General features: G+C 47.3%; 1 protein-coding gene across 2 annotated transcripts in view; it reads right to left on the reverse strand.

Annotated features, from left to right (window-relative positions):
• Positions 1–8,737: 8,737 nt before the first annotated feature.
• The window catches only part of rbp4l (retinol binding protein 4, like), a 138,754-nt gene continuing 130,038 nt past the window's right edge, over positions 8,738–17,453 (reverse strand). For both annotated transcript variants that reach the window (XM_067993028.1, XM_067993036.1), the window contains exon 6: positions 8,738–9,195. In XM_067993028.1, coding sequence (XP_067849129.1) covers positions 9,182–9,195 — 14 coding nt within the window. In that variant the 3' untranslated portion in view covers positions 8,738–9,181. The remainder of the gene's footprint in view (positions 9,196–17,453) is intronic.

Below are 17,453 nucleotides of genomic sequence, written 5' to 3' on the forward strand. Positions count from 1 at the left end.
CCGACGCCGAGGTGGAGGCGCTCGACCTCGCCCGCACGCGACATTGCCTGTCGGTGGCTGATGGCCAGTGTGTCGCTGCCGAAACGGTCGGTAAGGGAAAGCTGACACTCAACACCCATGATCGCGAGTGACCGTATCATCACCTGCCATCAGGCGCACCGTAACGTTTGTGCACATGCCTCATAGTGCCCTCTGTTCTCTTGCAGGGCCGTCTGCGAGTGAAGCGATCGAGGAGGGCGATTCCTCAGAGGACATGGCGGTCTCTGAGGGTGCATCGTCACATCAGAGCCAACCATCCACCAGCGCAGAGACACGCACCTCGGTGGGTCCCCCTCGCCAACTAGTTGGGGTAGCACTTGGTGAGTCACCGCGCACGAGTGAGCATGAGCAGACCCTGGTGGCAGGGGCAGCCGCGGAGGGTCCGCGTCGGTGGGAGCACTCATCTCCAGGCTCTGCTCAGCCGGACCCAGATGCTGAACCCAGGGGGCCACCAGTGAAAAGGAGAGTCGTCGAGGGGCACCAGCTAATTGCTGAGGTACTGGGAGAGGTGCCGTGCGCATTGTCCACAATTGCGCAGGCGATGGAGGAGTCCAACTCCTGCATGCGGGCATTGGTGGCGCAGGTACAGGAGGGTATCGGCGACATAGTGTCGCGGGTAGGTGCGGGAGCGTCTGCGGTGGAGGACAGGCTAGCTTCCCTCGAGCGTCACGCACAGCTCCAGATCGAGTCCTTGCAGGCCCTGACAACGTCTGTACGGATTCAGGGTGAGCAACATTCCGCCGCCATCAACAGACTGACGGATACACTAGGGGTGGCCTTGCAAGGCCTCACACATGCCATCCAAACTGTCGTCCAGCAGGGTGGAAGGGGTGATGTGGGCCGAGGCCACGAGAGGGATGATGGTGACCGGGGACATGGAAGCGGGGACGCTTCTCAAGGCGCCCCCTCGTCCCACCCGTTGCCCACCTCTCAACCAGTACCCGCAATGGTGCCTCCTCTCCAGGTGGCCGAGTCTGCCCCTGCCCCGGTGCAGGAGGAGCAGTCTGTGGAGGTGCCGTCACGGGCACCGAAACCCAGGGGCCGTCCGCCAAAAGCATCTACCCGGTCAAGGCGAGAACACGAGCAATCTGCCACTACCTCTGCTGGAGCCACAGGGGTAGCACCACGTAGGGGTACCCACAAAAGAAATCCAAAGGCGTTATAAGCACAAAGGGAATGCACCAGGGTGTCTATTAATTTGTACATTTGTTTTTTTATATCATGTCACATTGTACATATTAAATACTCTATTCTCACCACTCCTGCCACCTCTCGTCAATTCTTCCGCGGCCTGTGCAATAGGTGCGTTCCGTGGAGGCCATCATGACGGCAAACACCTGCTGCCGCCCATTGGGCACACTGCTGTGGGTGCAGGAGTACTGGCAACAGTCTTCAGTGGAGGGGGCTGGTATGGCCGCTCGCATGTGCAGGTGAGGAGATGTGAGCGCCTCGCACTGTCTGACTCTAGGAGAACCGTTGACATATGAGTGCCTCCCTGGCCCGCGACCATCCCGGTGAGTCGTGGTTCAGCGCATGGGTCGTCCACTATCCTCTGGCGCGTCCTCCTCCTCCGCCTCCTCCTCCTCCTCCTCCTCCTCCTCCTCGCCCTCGCCGTCCTCAATGTGGGTGGCGGGTGTGGATGGGGCCTCCTCCAGCGGCACCCCTCTCTGTTGGGCCATGTTGTGCAGGGCACAGCAGACAACTATGATTTGTCCCACTCTGAATGGTGTGCTCAGTTGTAGACCTGGTAGCAGTGTGGCTGTCATTGTACCGACGCTCCGGCTCGGTGATGGGGTTCCTCAGAGGCGTCATGAGCCACGTGTGTAGGGGATACCCCTTGTCGCCGAGGAGCCAGCCGTTGCCGGCGTTGGGTGCCTGCAGGATGGGTGGGACGGCGGACTCCCTGAGGACGAAGGCATCGTGGCAGCTGCCGGGATATCTGGTGCACACGTGTTGGAATCTCTGGCGGTGGTCACAGATGAGCTGGGCGTTCATGGAGTGATACCCCTTCCTGTTGATGAACAGCCCTGGCTCATGCGGAGGTGCCCGTATTGCGATGTGGGTGCAGTCGATTACACCCTGTACCCGTGGGAAGCCAGCCATGGCATGGAATCCAACCGCCCTCTCTATCTGGCTGCGCTCGTCCATGGCGAAGTTGATGTAGTGCGAGGCCCTGCGGAACAACCCATCGGTGACCTGCCTTATGCACTTGTGTGCAGAGGACTGACAGACCCCGGTGATGTGCCCGGTGGCACCCTGGAAGGAACCGGATGCGAAGAAGTTGAGGGCAGTGGTGACTTTGACGGCGACAGGTAAGAAGATGCTGCTTGGTCCATCAGGGAGCAGCTCGTCGTTAAGGAGGCTGCAGATGTCGGCGACTACCTGGCGATTGACTCTGAGCCGACGTATGCACTGCTCCTCGGAGAGGTCCATGAAGCTGAGCCTCGCTCTGTACACCCTGTGCGGAGGGTAGTGCCTCCTGCGACGCATCTCTCTCTGCGGTTGCCCTCCCTCCTGCTGTGCAGGTGGGTGTGCCACCGCACCGTGTTGGGGGGCTCCACGTCTCCAAGGCGGACGGCGTGGACTGCGAGGCTGCTGGGGCTGGTCATGCTGTTCGTCCTCCGAGGATGTCAACGCACCACCCATCTGGCAGGTGTTGGTCTGAGGGGTTGTGCAGGGTAGGTGGGTGGTTCCTCGGACTGGGGCTGCGGTTTCGTGTCGGTCTGTCCTCTGGCTTGGCGGGGGGTGGTGGAGGGCAGGGGTTGCCCTATGTGACGCGGTGGCCTCCTGCGTGGGTGAGGGCTCTCCCCCGTGGAGTGCACCTTGGCACCTGCCACAGGCTGCTGGCTGCAACACGCCTGGTTGGAGAGAGACTGTTTCCCCCAGTGTGTGAAACTCACTGCCTTGAACCTAAAATCCCACACTTCCTCTTTTGACAGCTGCTTCAGCTCATTAAATGACCTCAACGAGCAAGGTAAGTACACTCAAGTGGAACCCCGCTGGCTTTAATTGCCTGCGGGATTCCCACCAGCGGGGCTTGCGCGCGCAGCCCCGCACGTCAGCGCGGTACCCGGAAGTGGCCGGGATTTCGTCGCGATCCGGTCACGTGACCAGATATCGGGATTTTCGGGGCCACCCCGCTGGAAACCCGCCGGAAACACGACGCGAAAATCGAGCCCCAGATCTCTGCTATTTTCCGGGACAGAACCCTACAAGAATTTTAGTGGCTGTTGTGATTCTTTCCCCTAAGCAGGGTGTGATAACATACACTTCAATACTTAAAATAGAAGACTTTCTGGTGCCCAGTAGGGTTATTTGGTTTACATGCTGCTACAAATATAGTAATTATCACTGAAAAAACAATACCTTTTAATTATATTTGATTTTTTCTCTGCATATAAAGGTTGCGTCTACATGTGACCCCACCATCACACCCCAGGCATCACACTTCAAAGTGTCACCTTGTAAATAGTAATTTTATTATCATAGAATCATACAGCACAGAAAGAAGCCATTCGGCCCATTGTGCCTGTGCCGGCTCTTTGAAAGAGCTGTGCAATTAGTCCCACTCCCCTGCTTTTTCCCCATAGCGCTGCAATTTTTTCTTTGTCAAGTATATTTTCAATTTCCTTTTGAAAGTTAAGAACATAGGAACAGGAATAGGCCATTTAGCCCCTGTTTTGCCATTCAATTAGATCATGGCTGATCTATGTCTTAATTCTACTTACCCACCTTAATTCCATAATCCTTAATACCTTGCCTAACAAAAACCTATCAATCTCAGTTTTGAAATTTTCAATTGACCTCGCCTCAAAAGCTTTTCAGAGGAGAGAGTTCCAGATTTCCACTACCCTTTGTGTGTCCTTCCTGAGATGCAGTGCTCAGAACTGAACACCTTTGTATTCCAGCTCCTTTGAAACAAAGGCCAACATTCTATTAAAAGTTTTAATTATTTTTTGTACCTGTCCACTAGCTTTTAGTGATTTCTGTACATGGACCCCTGAATCTCTCTCCTCCTCCACAGTTCCTAGCTTCTCACCATTTAGGAAGCACTCTGATCTATCTTTCTGAGCTCCAAAGTGGATGTCGAGAGATTAGAGAAACTATTGAATCTGTTTCCACTACCCTTTCAGGAAGTGCAAACCAGGTCATAACAAATCGCTGCTTAAAAGCATTTGTTCTCATCTCCCCTCTGCTTCTTTTGACAATTGTCTTACTTCCTTGTCCTCAGGTTACCGATCCTCCTGACCTTTAAACAGTTTCTCCTTATTTAATCTATCAAAACCCCTCATAAATTTGAACACCTCTATTAAATCTCCCCTTAACCTTCTCTGCTCTAAGGAGAACAATCCCAGCTTCTCCAGTCTCTCCACAAAACTGAAGTCCCTCATCCATGGTATAATTCTGGTAAATTTCCTCTGCACCCTCTCCAAGGACTTGACATCCTTCCTAAAGTGCTGTGCCCAGAATTGGTCACAATACTCTAGCTGAGGCCTAACAAGTCAATTATAAAGGTTTACCATAACTTCCTTGCTTTTGTACTCTATGCCTCTATTTATAAAGCCAAAGATCCCAAATGCTTTTTTAACAGCCTTATCAACTTGTCCTGCCACCTTCAAAGGCATGTATTCAAAACTCCAGGTCTCTCTGTTCTTGAACCCACTTTAAAATTGTACCATTTCGTTTATATTGCCTGTCCTCATTCTTCCTCCAAAAATGCATCATTTCACACTTAAGAACGTAGGCCATTTCACCTCTCGAGCCCCTTGATCCGATTCCAACATTCAGTGAGATCATGGCTGATCTGTGACCTAACTCCATATTCATATACCCGCCATAGCCCGATATCCCTTGATACCTTTGGTTAACAAAAATCTATCAATCTCAGATTGAAAATTAACTGCCTTTTGCAGAAGAGAGTTCCAAACTTCTACCACCCTTTGCCTGTAGAAGTGTTTCCTAACTTCACTCCTCAAAGTCCTGGCTCTAATTTTTAGGCTATGTCTCCTAGTCCTAGACTCCCCAATCAGCGCAAGTAGTTTCTCTCTATCTACCCTATCAGTTCCCCTTAATATCTTGAAAACTTTGATCAAATCACCCCTTAATCTTCTAAATTCCAGCGAATACAACCCTAGTTTGTGTAATCTCACCTTGTAATTGAACCCTTGGAGTCCAGGTATCGTTCTAGTAAATCTACGCTGCACTCCCTCCAAGGCCAATATATCCTTCCTAAGGTGCGGTGCCCAGAACTAAACACAGTACTCCAGGTGTGGTCTAACCAGGGCTTTGTATTGCTGTAACATAACTTCTACCCCCTTGTATTCTAGGTCTGAATTAAAATGAAAACTCTGAATTAAATTCAAACTGCCATGTGTCTGCCCATTTCACCAATTTGTCTATGTTCTCCTGAAGTCTGCAACTATCCTTCTCATAGTTCACTACATTTCCAACTGCAAACTTTGAAATTATGCACCCTATACCCAAGTCCAGATCATTAATAGATATTGAAAAGAGCAGTGGTCCTAATACTGACCCCTGGGGAACAATACTGTATACTTTCTTCATCAACTGCATTACCTTCATCAACCCTCTCCCTTATTTCATCGAAGAACTCAATCAAATTTGTCAGACACGATTTGCCTTTAACAAATCCATTTATTTGTTTTTCTAAGTAAAAATTAATCTTGTCCTGGATTATGGTCTTGTTTACTCTTCATATGTTAAGAAAAGACTTTAATGTTCTCTTTTATGTCACCCACTAATGATGTGCTCATCCGACTTGGAGTCAGAAAATTACAGTGACAGGCTTAGAGTTTACAAGCTTGCTTGCCCAATATTTACTTGTTTTTGCCTAATCAGACAACTTTCCCACAAGTACTTGAGCAGTAGCCTAAAGGGAAGCTCATTTATGAAGTGCTCCTGCTGAGAACTATTCAGAGATTGAACATGGGAACTTCTGGTGTGTATGGCTTAATTTCACAATGATCAACAGATTCATAGAGGGAGCAAAGCTCAATGAAAGTTTAAGGCTTTTTGATTTTTGAATATGATTTATATCATGAGTTGTCAGCTCAGTGCTTAAGGGACATAAGTCGTATCCATCCGTTCTCATCCTGAGGCCTACGGGGATTTTCTGATATTTTCACCGTCTACTGAACTATAATATTACGCATATGTGAACAACAACCTAATGATACATGTTCAGGAAACTGCAGTAATTTTAAATCCCATCAACAACATCTTGCATTTATATAGCGCCTTTAATGTAGTAAAACGTCCCAAGGTGTTTCACAGGAGCGTTAACAAACAAAATTTGACACCGAACCACATAAAGGACAGGGCTTGGACAAAGAGCTAGGTTTTAAGGAGTGTCTTAAAGGAGGTGAGAGAGGTAGAGAGGCAGAGAGATTAAGGGAGGGAATTTCAGAACTTAGGGCCTAGGCAGCTGAAGGTGCGGCCGCTAATAGTGGGGCGCTGGAAATTGGGGATGCGCAAGATGCCAAAATTGGAGATCTCTGAGGGTTGTAATTTTAAATCCCAATCCCCAAACCCCCATAGGTGCATTTTTTTTGGTCATTTGTGAGAAACAACTTCACAACTTACTGTCCTGCAGTAATGGGCCTTTCACATCGATGTAAAAAAAAACAAATGTACTCTCTCTGATAAAACATCCTCTATGCTGGCAGTGCCCTTTGTATTGGCAATCCTGTTATTCAATAAATCCAATTCCGCCAGAGATCTGGACAATCCAATGGGCTGGATTTTGCTCTGAAAATAACAGCGAGGTTAACAGGGCTCACTGTTATTTCAGTGCATCTGACACAGCAACTTCCGGCAACCGCACGTGCGCAGTTAAACGCAGAAATCTGGAAGTTCCTCTACCAGAACTGCATCTCGTCGACTGACTTACCATTAAAATTAATGCAACAGTGTGAAGTTCTTCTACTGCCCTGATGGAAACAAAATAATCTCGCCAAAAAAAGGTACGTCAAGTTTTTTAAGTCTAAGCAAACTTTTAACGGTGTGGTAAACCCTAATGACTGCCAGACAACCTCTCTGGCACTGAAAATTAACTTTTATAAATGCAGAGTCTAATTCCTTCAGGTTTTAATTAGAATCGTGGAAAGTTTACAGCACAGAAGGAGGCCAATCGGCCCATTGAGTCCGCGCCGGCTGTATGCAAGAGCAATCCAGATAGTCCCACTCCCCCACCCTTTCCCCGTAGCTCTGCAATTTTTTTCCTTTCAAGTACTTATCCAGTTCCCTTTTGAAGGCCATGACTGAATCTGCCTCCACCACCCCCTCGGGCAGTGCATTCCAGATCCTAACCACTCGCTGTGTAAAAAAGTTTTTCCTCATGTCACCTTTGGTTTCTTTTGTCAACCACCTTAAATCTATGTCCTCTGGTCCTTGACCTTTCCGCCAATGGGAACACTTTCTATCTTCTCTGTCCAGACCCTTCATGATTTTGAATACCTCTATCAAATCTCCTCGCAACCTTCTCTGTTCCAGGGAGAACAAGCCCAGCTTCTCCAGTCTATCCATGCAACTAAAGTCCCTCATTCCTGGAATCATTCTCGTAAATCTCTTCTGCAACCTTTCGAAGGCCTTCACATCTTTCCTAAAGTGCGGTGCCCAGAACTGGACACATTGCTCCAGTTGTGGCCGAACCAGTGTTTTATGGAGGTTCATCATGATTTCCATACTTTTGTACTCTATGCATCTATTTATAAAGCCCAGGATCCCGTATGCTTTTTTAACCTGCCCTGCCACCTTCAACAATTTGTGCACATATACCCCCAGATCTCTCTGTTTCTGTACCTCTTTTAGAATTGTGCCTTTTAGTTTATATTGCGTCTCCTCATTCTTCCTACCAAAATGTATTTTTCTGCGTTAAATTTCATCTGCCACGTGTCCGCCCATGCCACCAGCCTGTCTATACCCTCTTGAAGTCTATCACTATCCTCCTCACTGTTTACGACCCTTATTGGACATTTTAAAAAAAGTAATTTACATTTTTTTACTTTTTCTTTCTGTGTCTTTTATCTCTGTCTCTTAATTAAATATTCCTCACCCCCTCTTTATTTCATTTTCCGGCATTTTGACATTGAATTCACTATTCCAACTTGCACTTCCTGGTTCTGACTCTGCACTGCTTATTAACATGCTTCAATCTGATTGGTTCAGGAGAGACACTGTTGATTGACCCATTCCCAGATACCCGGGAGAGGATGCCGTGCTGGATTGCACGCCTGATAAGAGGAACTTGCCGTGAAAAAGTCTATGGCCAAGTGCAAGTTTAACAAACGGTGGGTGCCGTTCATTCACTGCTCAGAGCAAAATCTGGCCCAATGTCTCTTTACACTTTCTACAATACATTTCTTTACCTGGAAGATCGTTGCCTCATCAAGCTTCTTTAAATCATCTGTTGTAATCTCCTGCAGTAGTAACATGTTGTAAAAGTACAGTCACAGGTCAAGACTTTGCGGATTGAATTTCCACTGGGGTTCTCCTGATCATCCACCATAATGTCAGTGGGATAGCTGGGGAAACCCCAGAGAAATGGCGTATATGTATTATGGCATAAAGCCACTTCTTCGGGGCTTTCTGAGGATCTGCCCTCGAAGTTACGGCGGTCGATCAGGAGAACCCCACAGAAATTTAACCCCTGCATATATTAATAAGAGCAGTACACTAATGTTGTTAAGTATCTCTTTATTTTTGATACATTTATTGGTTAAAGTCAGTTATGTCTGTCTCTGGATATACACATTGTAGGACAACGCTATTGTTCTAGAATTAGATTTCATCACAGTTTTTCCTACAAAACAATCACATTTTGGCTATATTTGACAATGAGAAAATTTTGCTGAGACTCCTTTCATTTATTGTTATTGTTTAATGACATCATTCTACAAATATTAGGGGCAACAATAAAAATATTTTTATTAATGTTTGCTATTAAAAACACAAAAAAATTAATTAGCCTTTGATTAGTATAGCCAACTATTTCTGACCAATAAACTTTAAAGGATCTATAAGGTTTTAGCATCTGTAGGTACAATCCCTCTCATTGTAATGCCACATTGTACTGAAACTTTATGTTCCACCTTCAGATAAGTTGCCTCTCCCATTAGAGTCTTTAAGGACAGGCACCTAAAACAGAAATGAATAAATGAGATTCTCAAGTAAGATTATCAGCCATCTGGTTTAATTAAAACACTCAGATTACTATTTTCTATAAATATTGCTCCCAAAAATCTATGAATTTCAGGTCCGCTAGGAACTTCAGCCAATGATTCCACTGGACTGCCCAGGGTCAGGGGATGACTCACGGGCACCCACGCCACTTTGGGCACAACTCAAACACCTGCCAGAGCAGGTGGGCAGTCACTTGCAAGTACTTTAGCAGCCCCAATCTAATATACATTTTTGAAGAAACTCTCAGCACCTTTAGAAAGGAGCTGATCTATTACAAGAAGCAACTGATTTTCTTCGAGGGTCCAGGCCTGGACCCCGAGATAGATCCATATCAAAAGGTCAGGAAGTACCTGATGTACCAGCTACCTGGCAAAAACCGGGGCAGGGCTGAAGGAACTCCTGATCTGGGAGTTCCCTTCCCCCTGGCCACTCCCCTGGCTTTGAGGACCATGTTTGTGATGGACAAAGGTTCTTCCCCCAACAGGTCCCCTAGGAAATTTGCATTGCAGGCCTTGACCCATCTTTTGGATCTAGACCTAATTAGCAGACTGTGCTCTTACACCAGTATTACATTGGAAAAGCTCCAGGCTTCATAGGGTAATTGTCACTACTATCTACTACTGAAGACACTGAAGTATAACATTCAGAAGAAGGGAGATCATGCACCCCCCCACCCCACCCCAGGGCAGAAAACCTTCCAGACTATACCTTCGCTGCCAGTGTGAAGAGGTCACAGAGGAGGTTAATGCCAGGAGCTTAGATCCCAGGATATGGCTGCAGTGCCAGAAAAAGTTTAATAACCTCATCAGAATTATCAAGGTAAGAATATCACTTATACCTCCATCACCACCAGCCTGTCTACTCACAATACTCCCCTACCCCACTTCCCTGCACACTCCAACAATCACTGCACCATAATTCACTGCACCTCCTTCTCCACATACTCATACACTCACCCCTCATTTCCCCACATCTCACATCTTGCACAGTGCATACCAACTATTCAATGATGATGGCACATTCTCTAAATATCTCACAAGACTGTAACTAATATACTCCCTTTCCTTCTTGCAGGAGAAGGTCGTGCACAACCTGTGCCATGACGCTACCACCGGAGAAGTCCTAACATGTCTGCACACCCTCTTCCTCATCGAAGAAAATATGCAGGCCATCATTCGCAGGGGGAAGGTCATGGATGAGGCAAGTAGCAACTCTGGAGGAGACTTTATGCACAGTTTCTTCACATCTTATCCTCTTTTTCCTTTCTTACTTCTATCTCACCTGCTATTCATTGAAGTAGCAAGCATTTTGAGCTTGACAAATATTAACTGTGATACATTTGTACATGTGTTATATTTAATGTCAGATGTTTGACCTCCACAATGTGCATGACAAACTGCAGCTGCTTTCATCAGCCACTTCTCTCTCTGCTGCCCCTTCACACTAAAAGCTAACCCTTGTCCCTCTCTTTCATTTGAGGTGCAGAAAATGTGGAGACATCTCTGCCGCTTCAGGAAGAGGAGGCCAGCCTTCCTGAAGATGCTCAGTCACTCGATCTTACCCTAGCAAGCACCAATTCAGAGACTGGCACCATGCGTACTTTAGAGGAAAGGTTAAAGGGCACAAGAATGCCGGAGCTAGGGTAGGGGGATAGGATGCCACAGGTGCCAGCTCGCCGGAGGGCAAGATCACATACTAGTTCTGCTGCAGAGGACTCAGATGCTGATTTCAAGGGCTCAGCCTACCGAAGAAGTCTGATGGACATACATCGGAAAATGCTTGGTGCCTGCCAGTGAGCTTGCACACAGTGGCTTGGAGCATGGAACAGTTCAGCTCCAACTTGTGTCAAGGCTTCATGCAGAACATGTCCAACATGGACCGTGTGATCAGCTCCATGAACACAACAGAAGCATCTACCATGATAGAACTTCTGCTGAAAACTCTGACAGCTTCCATGGCATCTAACACTGCTGCCATGGAAGCTCAGAGGGCTGCCGTCTTCGCTTTGGGGGCTAGCGTTGACAGGAGCTTCCAAAGCATCACATCACTCCTGCAATCTTTTCTTGAGCAGAGCCACATGAGTGCTGAGGCGCAGTCCCAGGAAAGTGTTCTTGGTTCCATGGGAGAAGCACCTACTATCCTCTCTCAGGATGACAGCATGCCTACTCCCCCGCCACCCACTCCGTCAATGTCCTTTTTAGTGCCACACAGCTAGTTGGCCGAGACTTCCGTGGCCCATGCCAAGATGCTGCAGTCTGCAGCCAGACCCTCAAGGTCCAAAGCTGCTTCAGGTCGCCCACCACGGCCATCTGAAGTGTCCTCAACGAAAGCTTAGCAGCCTTCCACCTCCTAAATTGTAGTCACTGGGGAAAGACCTCATAGCAGCACTAAGATAGGAAAATGAGGAGACAAGACACGCACTAAGGACTTGTACAAAGGGAATTCATAATTATTCTGTTAAATATTCGACACAGATGGAATTTAATTGTTCAATAAATTTGTTTCTTGTTCTGGATTTAGTGTTGGCATTTATATTTGTAGTGAAGTGAGGGCAAAACCCATAAGGCTGGACTTAAGGAATGCAGTTGGATAAGAACATAAGAAATAGGAGCAGGAGTAGGCCATACGGCCTCTCGAACCTGCTCTGCCATTCAATCAGATCGTGGCTGATCTTCAAACTCAACTCCGCTTTCCTGCCCGATCCCCATATCCCTTGATTCCCCTAAAGTCCAAAAATCTAACTATCTTAGCTTTGAATATACTCAACGACTCAGCATCCACAGCCCTCCGGGGTAGAGAATTCCAAAGAGTCACAACCCTCTGAGTGAAGAAATTCCATCTCATCTCAGGCTTAAATGCGACCCCTTATTCTGCGACTATGACCCCCAGTTCTAGACACTCCAGCGAGGGGAAACAACGTCTCAGCCTCTACCTAGTCAAGCCCCCTCAGAATCTTATATGTTTCAATGAGATCACTTCTCATTCTTCTAAACTCCAGAGAGTATCGGCCATTTTACTCAACCTCTCCTCATAGGACAACCCTCTCATCCCAGGAATTAATCTAGTGAACTTTCGTTGCACTGCTTCGTAGTAGTAAGGACAGTGGTGATAAGAATTGTGGGCGGTTAGTGTATTTTTAAATTATAGTGTGTATCTAAGTACTCCTCCATGTTGAGCACCACTCGGAGGAATCACTGAGGGTAGCAAGGGCACAAAATGTACTCTGGGTGGAGACTTCAATATCCATCACCAAGAGTGGCTCGATACCACCACTACTGACCGAGCTGGCTGAGTCCTGAAGGACATAGCTGCCAGACTGGGCCTGCAGCAGGTGGTGAGAGAACCAACACGAGGGAAAAACCGACTTGACCTCGTCCACACCAATCTACCTGTCGCAGGTGCATCTGTCCATGACATTGGTAGCAGTGACCACTGTACAGTCCCTTGTGAAGACGAAGTCCCGTCTTCACACTGAGGACACCGTCCAATGTGTTATGTGGCGTTACCACCGTGCTAAATGGGATAGATTCAGATCAGACCTAGCAGCTCAAAACTGGGCATCCATGAGGCGCTGTAGGCCATCAGCAGTAGCAGAATTGTATTCCAGCACAATCTATAACCTCATGGACCGGCATATCCCTCACTCTACCATTACCAACAAGCCAGGGGATCAACCCTGGTTCAACGAGGAGTGTAGAAGAGCATGCCAGGAGCAGCACAAGGCTTACAAAAATGAGGTACCTACTTGGTGAAGCTACAACACAGGACTACATGCATGTTAAACAGCAGAAGCAGCATGCTATAGACAGAGCGAAGCAATCCCACAACCAACAGATCAGATCAAAGCTCTGCAGTCCTGCCACATCCAGTCGTGAATGGTGGTGGACAATTAAACAACTAACGGGAGGAGGAGGCTCCATAAACATCCCCATCCTCAATGATGGCAGAGCCTAGCACGTGAGTGCAAAAAATATGGCTGATGCATTTGCAACCATCTTCAGCCAGAAGAGCTGATTGGATGATTCATCTCGGCCTCCTCCCGAGATCCCCACCATCACAGAAGCCAGTCTTCAGCCAATTCGATTCATTCCACGTGACATGAAGAAAGGGCTGAGTGCACTGGACAGAGCAAAGACTATGGGCCCCGACAACATCCCGGCTGTATCAAGCGGCATTTACTCACCAATAACCTGCTCACCGATGCTCAGTTTGGGTTCCGCCAGGACCACAGGGATCCAGACCTCATTGCAGCCTTGATCCAAACATGGACAAAGGAGCTGAATTCCAGAGGTGAGGTGAGAGTGACTGCCCTTGACATCAAGGCAGCATTTGACCGAATGTGTCATCAAGGAGCCCCAGTAAAATTGAAGTCAATGGGAATCAGGGGGAAAACTCTCCAGTGGCTGGAGTCATACCTAGCACAAAGGAAGATGGTAATGGTTGTTGAAGGCCAATCATCTCAGACCCAGGACATCGCTGCAGGAGTTCCTCAGGGCAGTGTCCTTGGCCCAACCATCTTCAGCTGCTTCATCAATGACCTTCCCTCCATCATAAGGTCAGAAATGGGGATGTTTGCTGATGATTGCACAGTGTTCAGTTCCATTCACAACTCCTCAGATAATGAAGCAGTCCGTGCCCGCCTGCAGCATTCAGGCTTAGCCTGATAAGTGGCAAGTAACATTCACGCCAGACAAGTGCCAGGCAATGACCATCTCCAACAAGAGAGAGTCTAACCACCTCCGCATGACATTCAACGGCATTACCATCGCCAAATCCCCCACCATCAATATCCTGGGGGTCACCATTGACCAGAAACTAAACTGTACCTGCCACATAAATACAATACTGAGACTGAGACTGTCCACAGTAAACTGGGCAAATCTGTTAATGGGTAAAACGACTGATGATCAGTGGGAAATGTTTAAAGAAACATTTAACGTGATACAAAACCGGTTTATACCCCTGAGGGGCAAGGACTCTACTTGCCAAATGAGAAGAAACTTGCAAGGGATATCAAAACCAATATAAAGAACTTTTATAGATATATTAGGAAACAGAGGGTGGTCAGGAGCAGTGTTGGCCCCTTAAAAACTGAAAGTGGGGATATTGTCATTGACAATGGGGAAATGGCGGACATGTTGAATAATTACTTTGCATCAGTATTTACAGTAGAAAAAGAGGATAGCATGCCGGAAATCCCAAGAAAACTAATATTGAATCAGGGACAGGGACTCAATAAAATTAACATAAGTAAAACAACAGTAATGAAGAAAATAATAGCACTAAAGAGTGACAAATCCCCAGGACCAGATGGTTTCCATCTCAGGGTTTTAAAGGAAGTAGGTGAGCACATTGCAGATGGCCTAACTATAATCTTTCAAAGTTCTCTAGATTCAGGAACCGTCCCTCTAGATTGGAAAATTGCTCATGTCACTCCACTTTTTAAGAACGGAGAGAGAGGGAAACCAAGGAATTATAGACCAGTTAGTCTAACATCTGTTGTGGGGAAAGTGCTGGAGTCTATAATTAAGGATAGGGTGACTGAACACCTCGAAAATTTTCAGTTAATCAGAGCGAGTCAGCATGGATTTGTGAAAGGTTGGTCATGCCTGACAAACCTGATTGAATTTTTTGAAGAGGTGACTAAAGTAGTGGACAGGGGAATGTCAATGGATGTTATTTATATGGACTTCCAGAAGGCATTTGATAAAGTCCCACATAAGAGACTGTTAGCTAAGATAGAAGCCCATGGAATCGAGGAAAAAGTACGGACATGGTTAGGAAGTTGGCTGAGCGAAAGGCGACAGAGAGTAGGGATAATGGGTAGGTACTCACATTGGCAGGATGTGACTAGTGGAGTCCTGCAGGGATCTGTCTTGGGGCTTCAGTTATTCACAATATTTATTAACGACTTAGATGAAGGCATAGAAGGTCTCATATCTAAGTTTGCCAATGACACAAAGATTGGTGGCATTGTAAGCAGTGTAGATGAAAACATAAAATTACAAAGGGATATTGATCGATTAGGTGAATGGGCAAAACTATGGCAAATGGAATTCAATGCAGGCAAATGTGAGGTCATCCAGTTTGGACCAAAAAAGGATAGAACAGGGTACTTTCTAAATGGTAAAAAGTTAAAAACAGTGGATGTCCAAAGGGACTTAAGGGTTCAGGTACATCGATCATTGAAGTGTCATGAACAGGTGCAGAAAATAATCAATAAGGCTAATGGAATGCTGGCCTTTATATCTAGAGCACTCGAGTACAAGGGGGCAGAAGTTATGCTGCAGCTATACAAAACCCTGGTTAGACCGCATCCTGGAGTACTGTGAGCAGTTCTGGGCACTGCACCTTCGGAAGGACATATTGGCCTTGGAGGGAGTGCAGCGTAGGTTTACTAGAATGATACCCGGACTTCAAGGGTTAAGTTACGAGGCGAGATTACACAAATTGGGGTTGTATTCTCTAGAGTTTAGAAGGTTAAGGGGTGATCTGATCGAAGTTTATGAGCTATTAAGGGGAACAGATAGGGTTGATGGAGAGAAACTATTTCCACTGGTTGGGGATTTTAGGAGTAGGGGGCACAGTCTAAAAATTAGAGCCAGACCTTTCAGGAGTGAGATTAGATGCTAGCTCAATTGCTAATTTTAAATCTGAGATGGATAGCTTTTTGGCAACCAAAGGTATTAAGGGATATGGGCCAAAGGCAGGTATATGGAGTTAGATCACAGATCAGCCATGATCTTATCAAATGGCGGAGCGGGCTCGAGGGGCTGAATGGCCTACTTGTTCCTATGTCCCTATATCCTATAAATACTGTGGCTACAAGAACAGGTCAGAGGCTGGGTATTCTGCAGCGAGTGACTCACCTCCTGTCTCCCCAAAGCCTTTCCACCATCTACAAGGCACAAGTCAGGAGTGTGATGGAATACTTTCCACTTGCCTGGATGAATGCAGCTCCAACAACACTCAAGAAACTCAACACCATCGAAGCAGCCTGCTTGATTGGTACCCCATCCACCACATTAAACATTCACTCCCTCCACCATCGGCGCACCTTGGCTGCAGTGTGTACCATCCACAGGATGCACTGCAGCAACTCGCCAAGGCTTCTTTGACAGCACCTCCCAAACCTCTACCACCTCGAAGGACAAGGGCAGCAGGCACATGGGAACACCACCACCTGCACGTTCCCTCCAAGTCACACACCATCCTGACTTGGAAATATATCGTCATTCCTTCATCGTCGCTGGGTCAAAATCCTGGAACTCCCTACCTAACAGCACTGTGGGAGAACCTTCACCACACGGATTGCAGCGGTTCAAGAAGGCGGCTCACCACCACCTTCTTAAGGGCAATTAGGGATGGGCAATAAATGCTGACCTTGCCAGCGACACCCACATCCCATGAATGAATAAAAAAAAATTTGGGATGCGAGGGATGGTTCAGGTGAAGAGCTCTTTGATGAGCTGCTCTCTGAAAGTTCTGGCAGCTCGGGGCCATGGTGGCCGATGCCACTCCTGCTCTTTCTCCTCTTCATGGACCTCCTCCTCCTCCTGCTGCTCTTCTTTTTCCCAGGTGAGGGCTGGTCCATGATGGCAAAGTTATGGAGAATGCAGCAGACGACCACAAATCTGGACACCCACTGTGGGGTATACTGCAAATCACCTCCTCAATGGTCCAGGCAGCGAAAGCGTTGCTTGAGCATGCCGATTGTTTGTTCGATGATGTTTCTGGCGCTAACATGGCTCTCACTGTAGGCCAGCTCTGCAGTGGTTCCGGGTTCCTAAAGGGGATTTTTAAAAATTATTCGTTCACGGGATGTGGGCGTCGCTGGCGAGGCCAGCATTTATTGCCCATCCCTAATTGCCCCTGTCTCCCAGTAGACAGCCTGTAACTTGACGGCCTGGTAGGAACAAAGGCAGCACATAGCACTGGCACAGGATAAACAAATCATGACTGCTGCCAGGAAATGGGGCACAGACCTGCGTGATGCGCTGCCTGTGGTCACAAACAAGCTGGATCTTGAGAGAGTGTTACCCCTTTCTATTCAGAAAGATGGTGGTGTGGAGCACGCAAGGCAATATGGGTGCAGTCCATGGCACCTTGGACCTTGGGGAAGCCTGAAATGCAGGTGAAGCCTCGTACTCTCTCATCCTGCTTTGCTCTGTCCATGGGGAAAGAGATGTAGGTGTTCCTCCTGGTGTAGAGAG

This window comes from Heptranchias perlo, chromosome 1 (assembly GCF_035084215.1).
Source record: "Heptranchias perlo isolate sHepPer1 chromosome 1, sHepPer1.hap1, whole genome shotgun sequence".
In the NCBI taxonomy this organism is placed as follows: Eukaryota; Metazoa; Chordata; class Chondrichthyes; order Hexanchiformes; family Hexanchidae; genus Heptranchias; species Heptranchias perlo.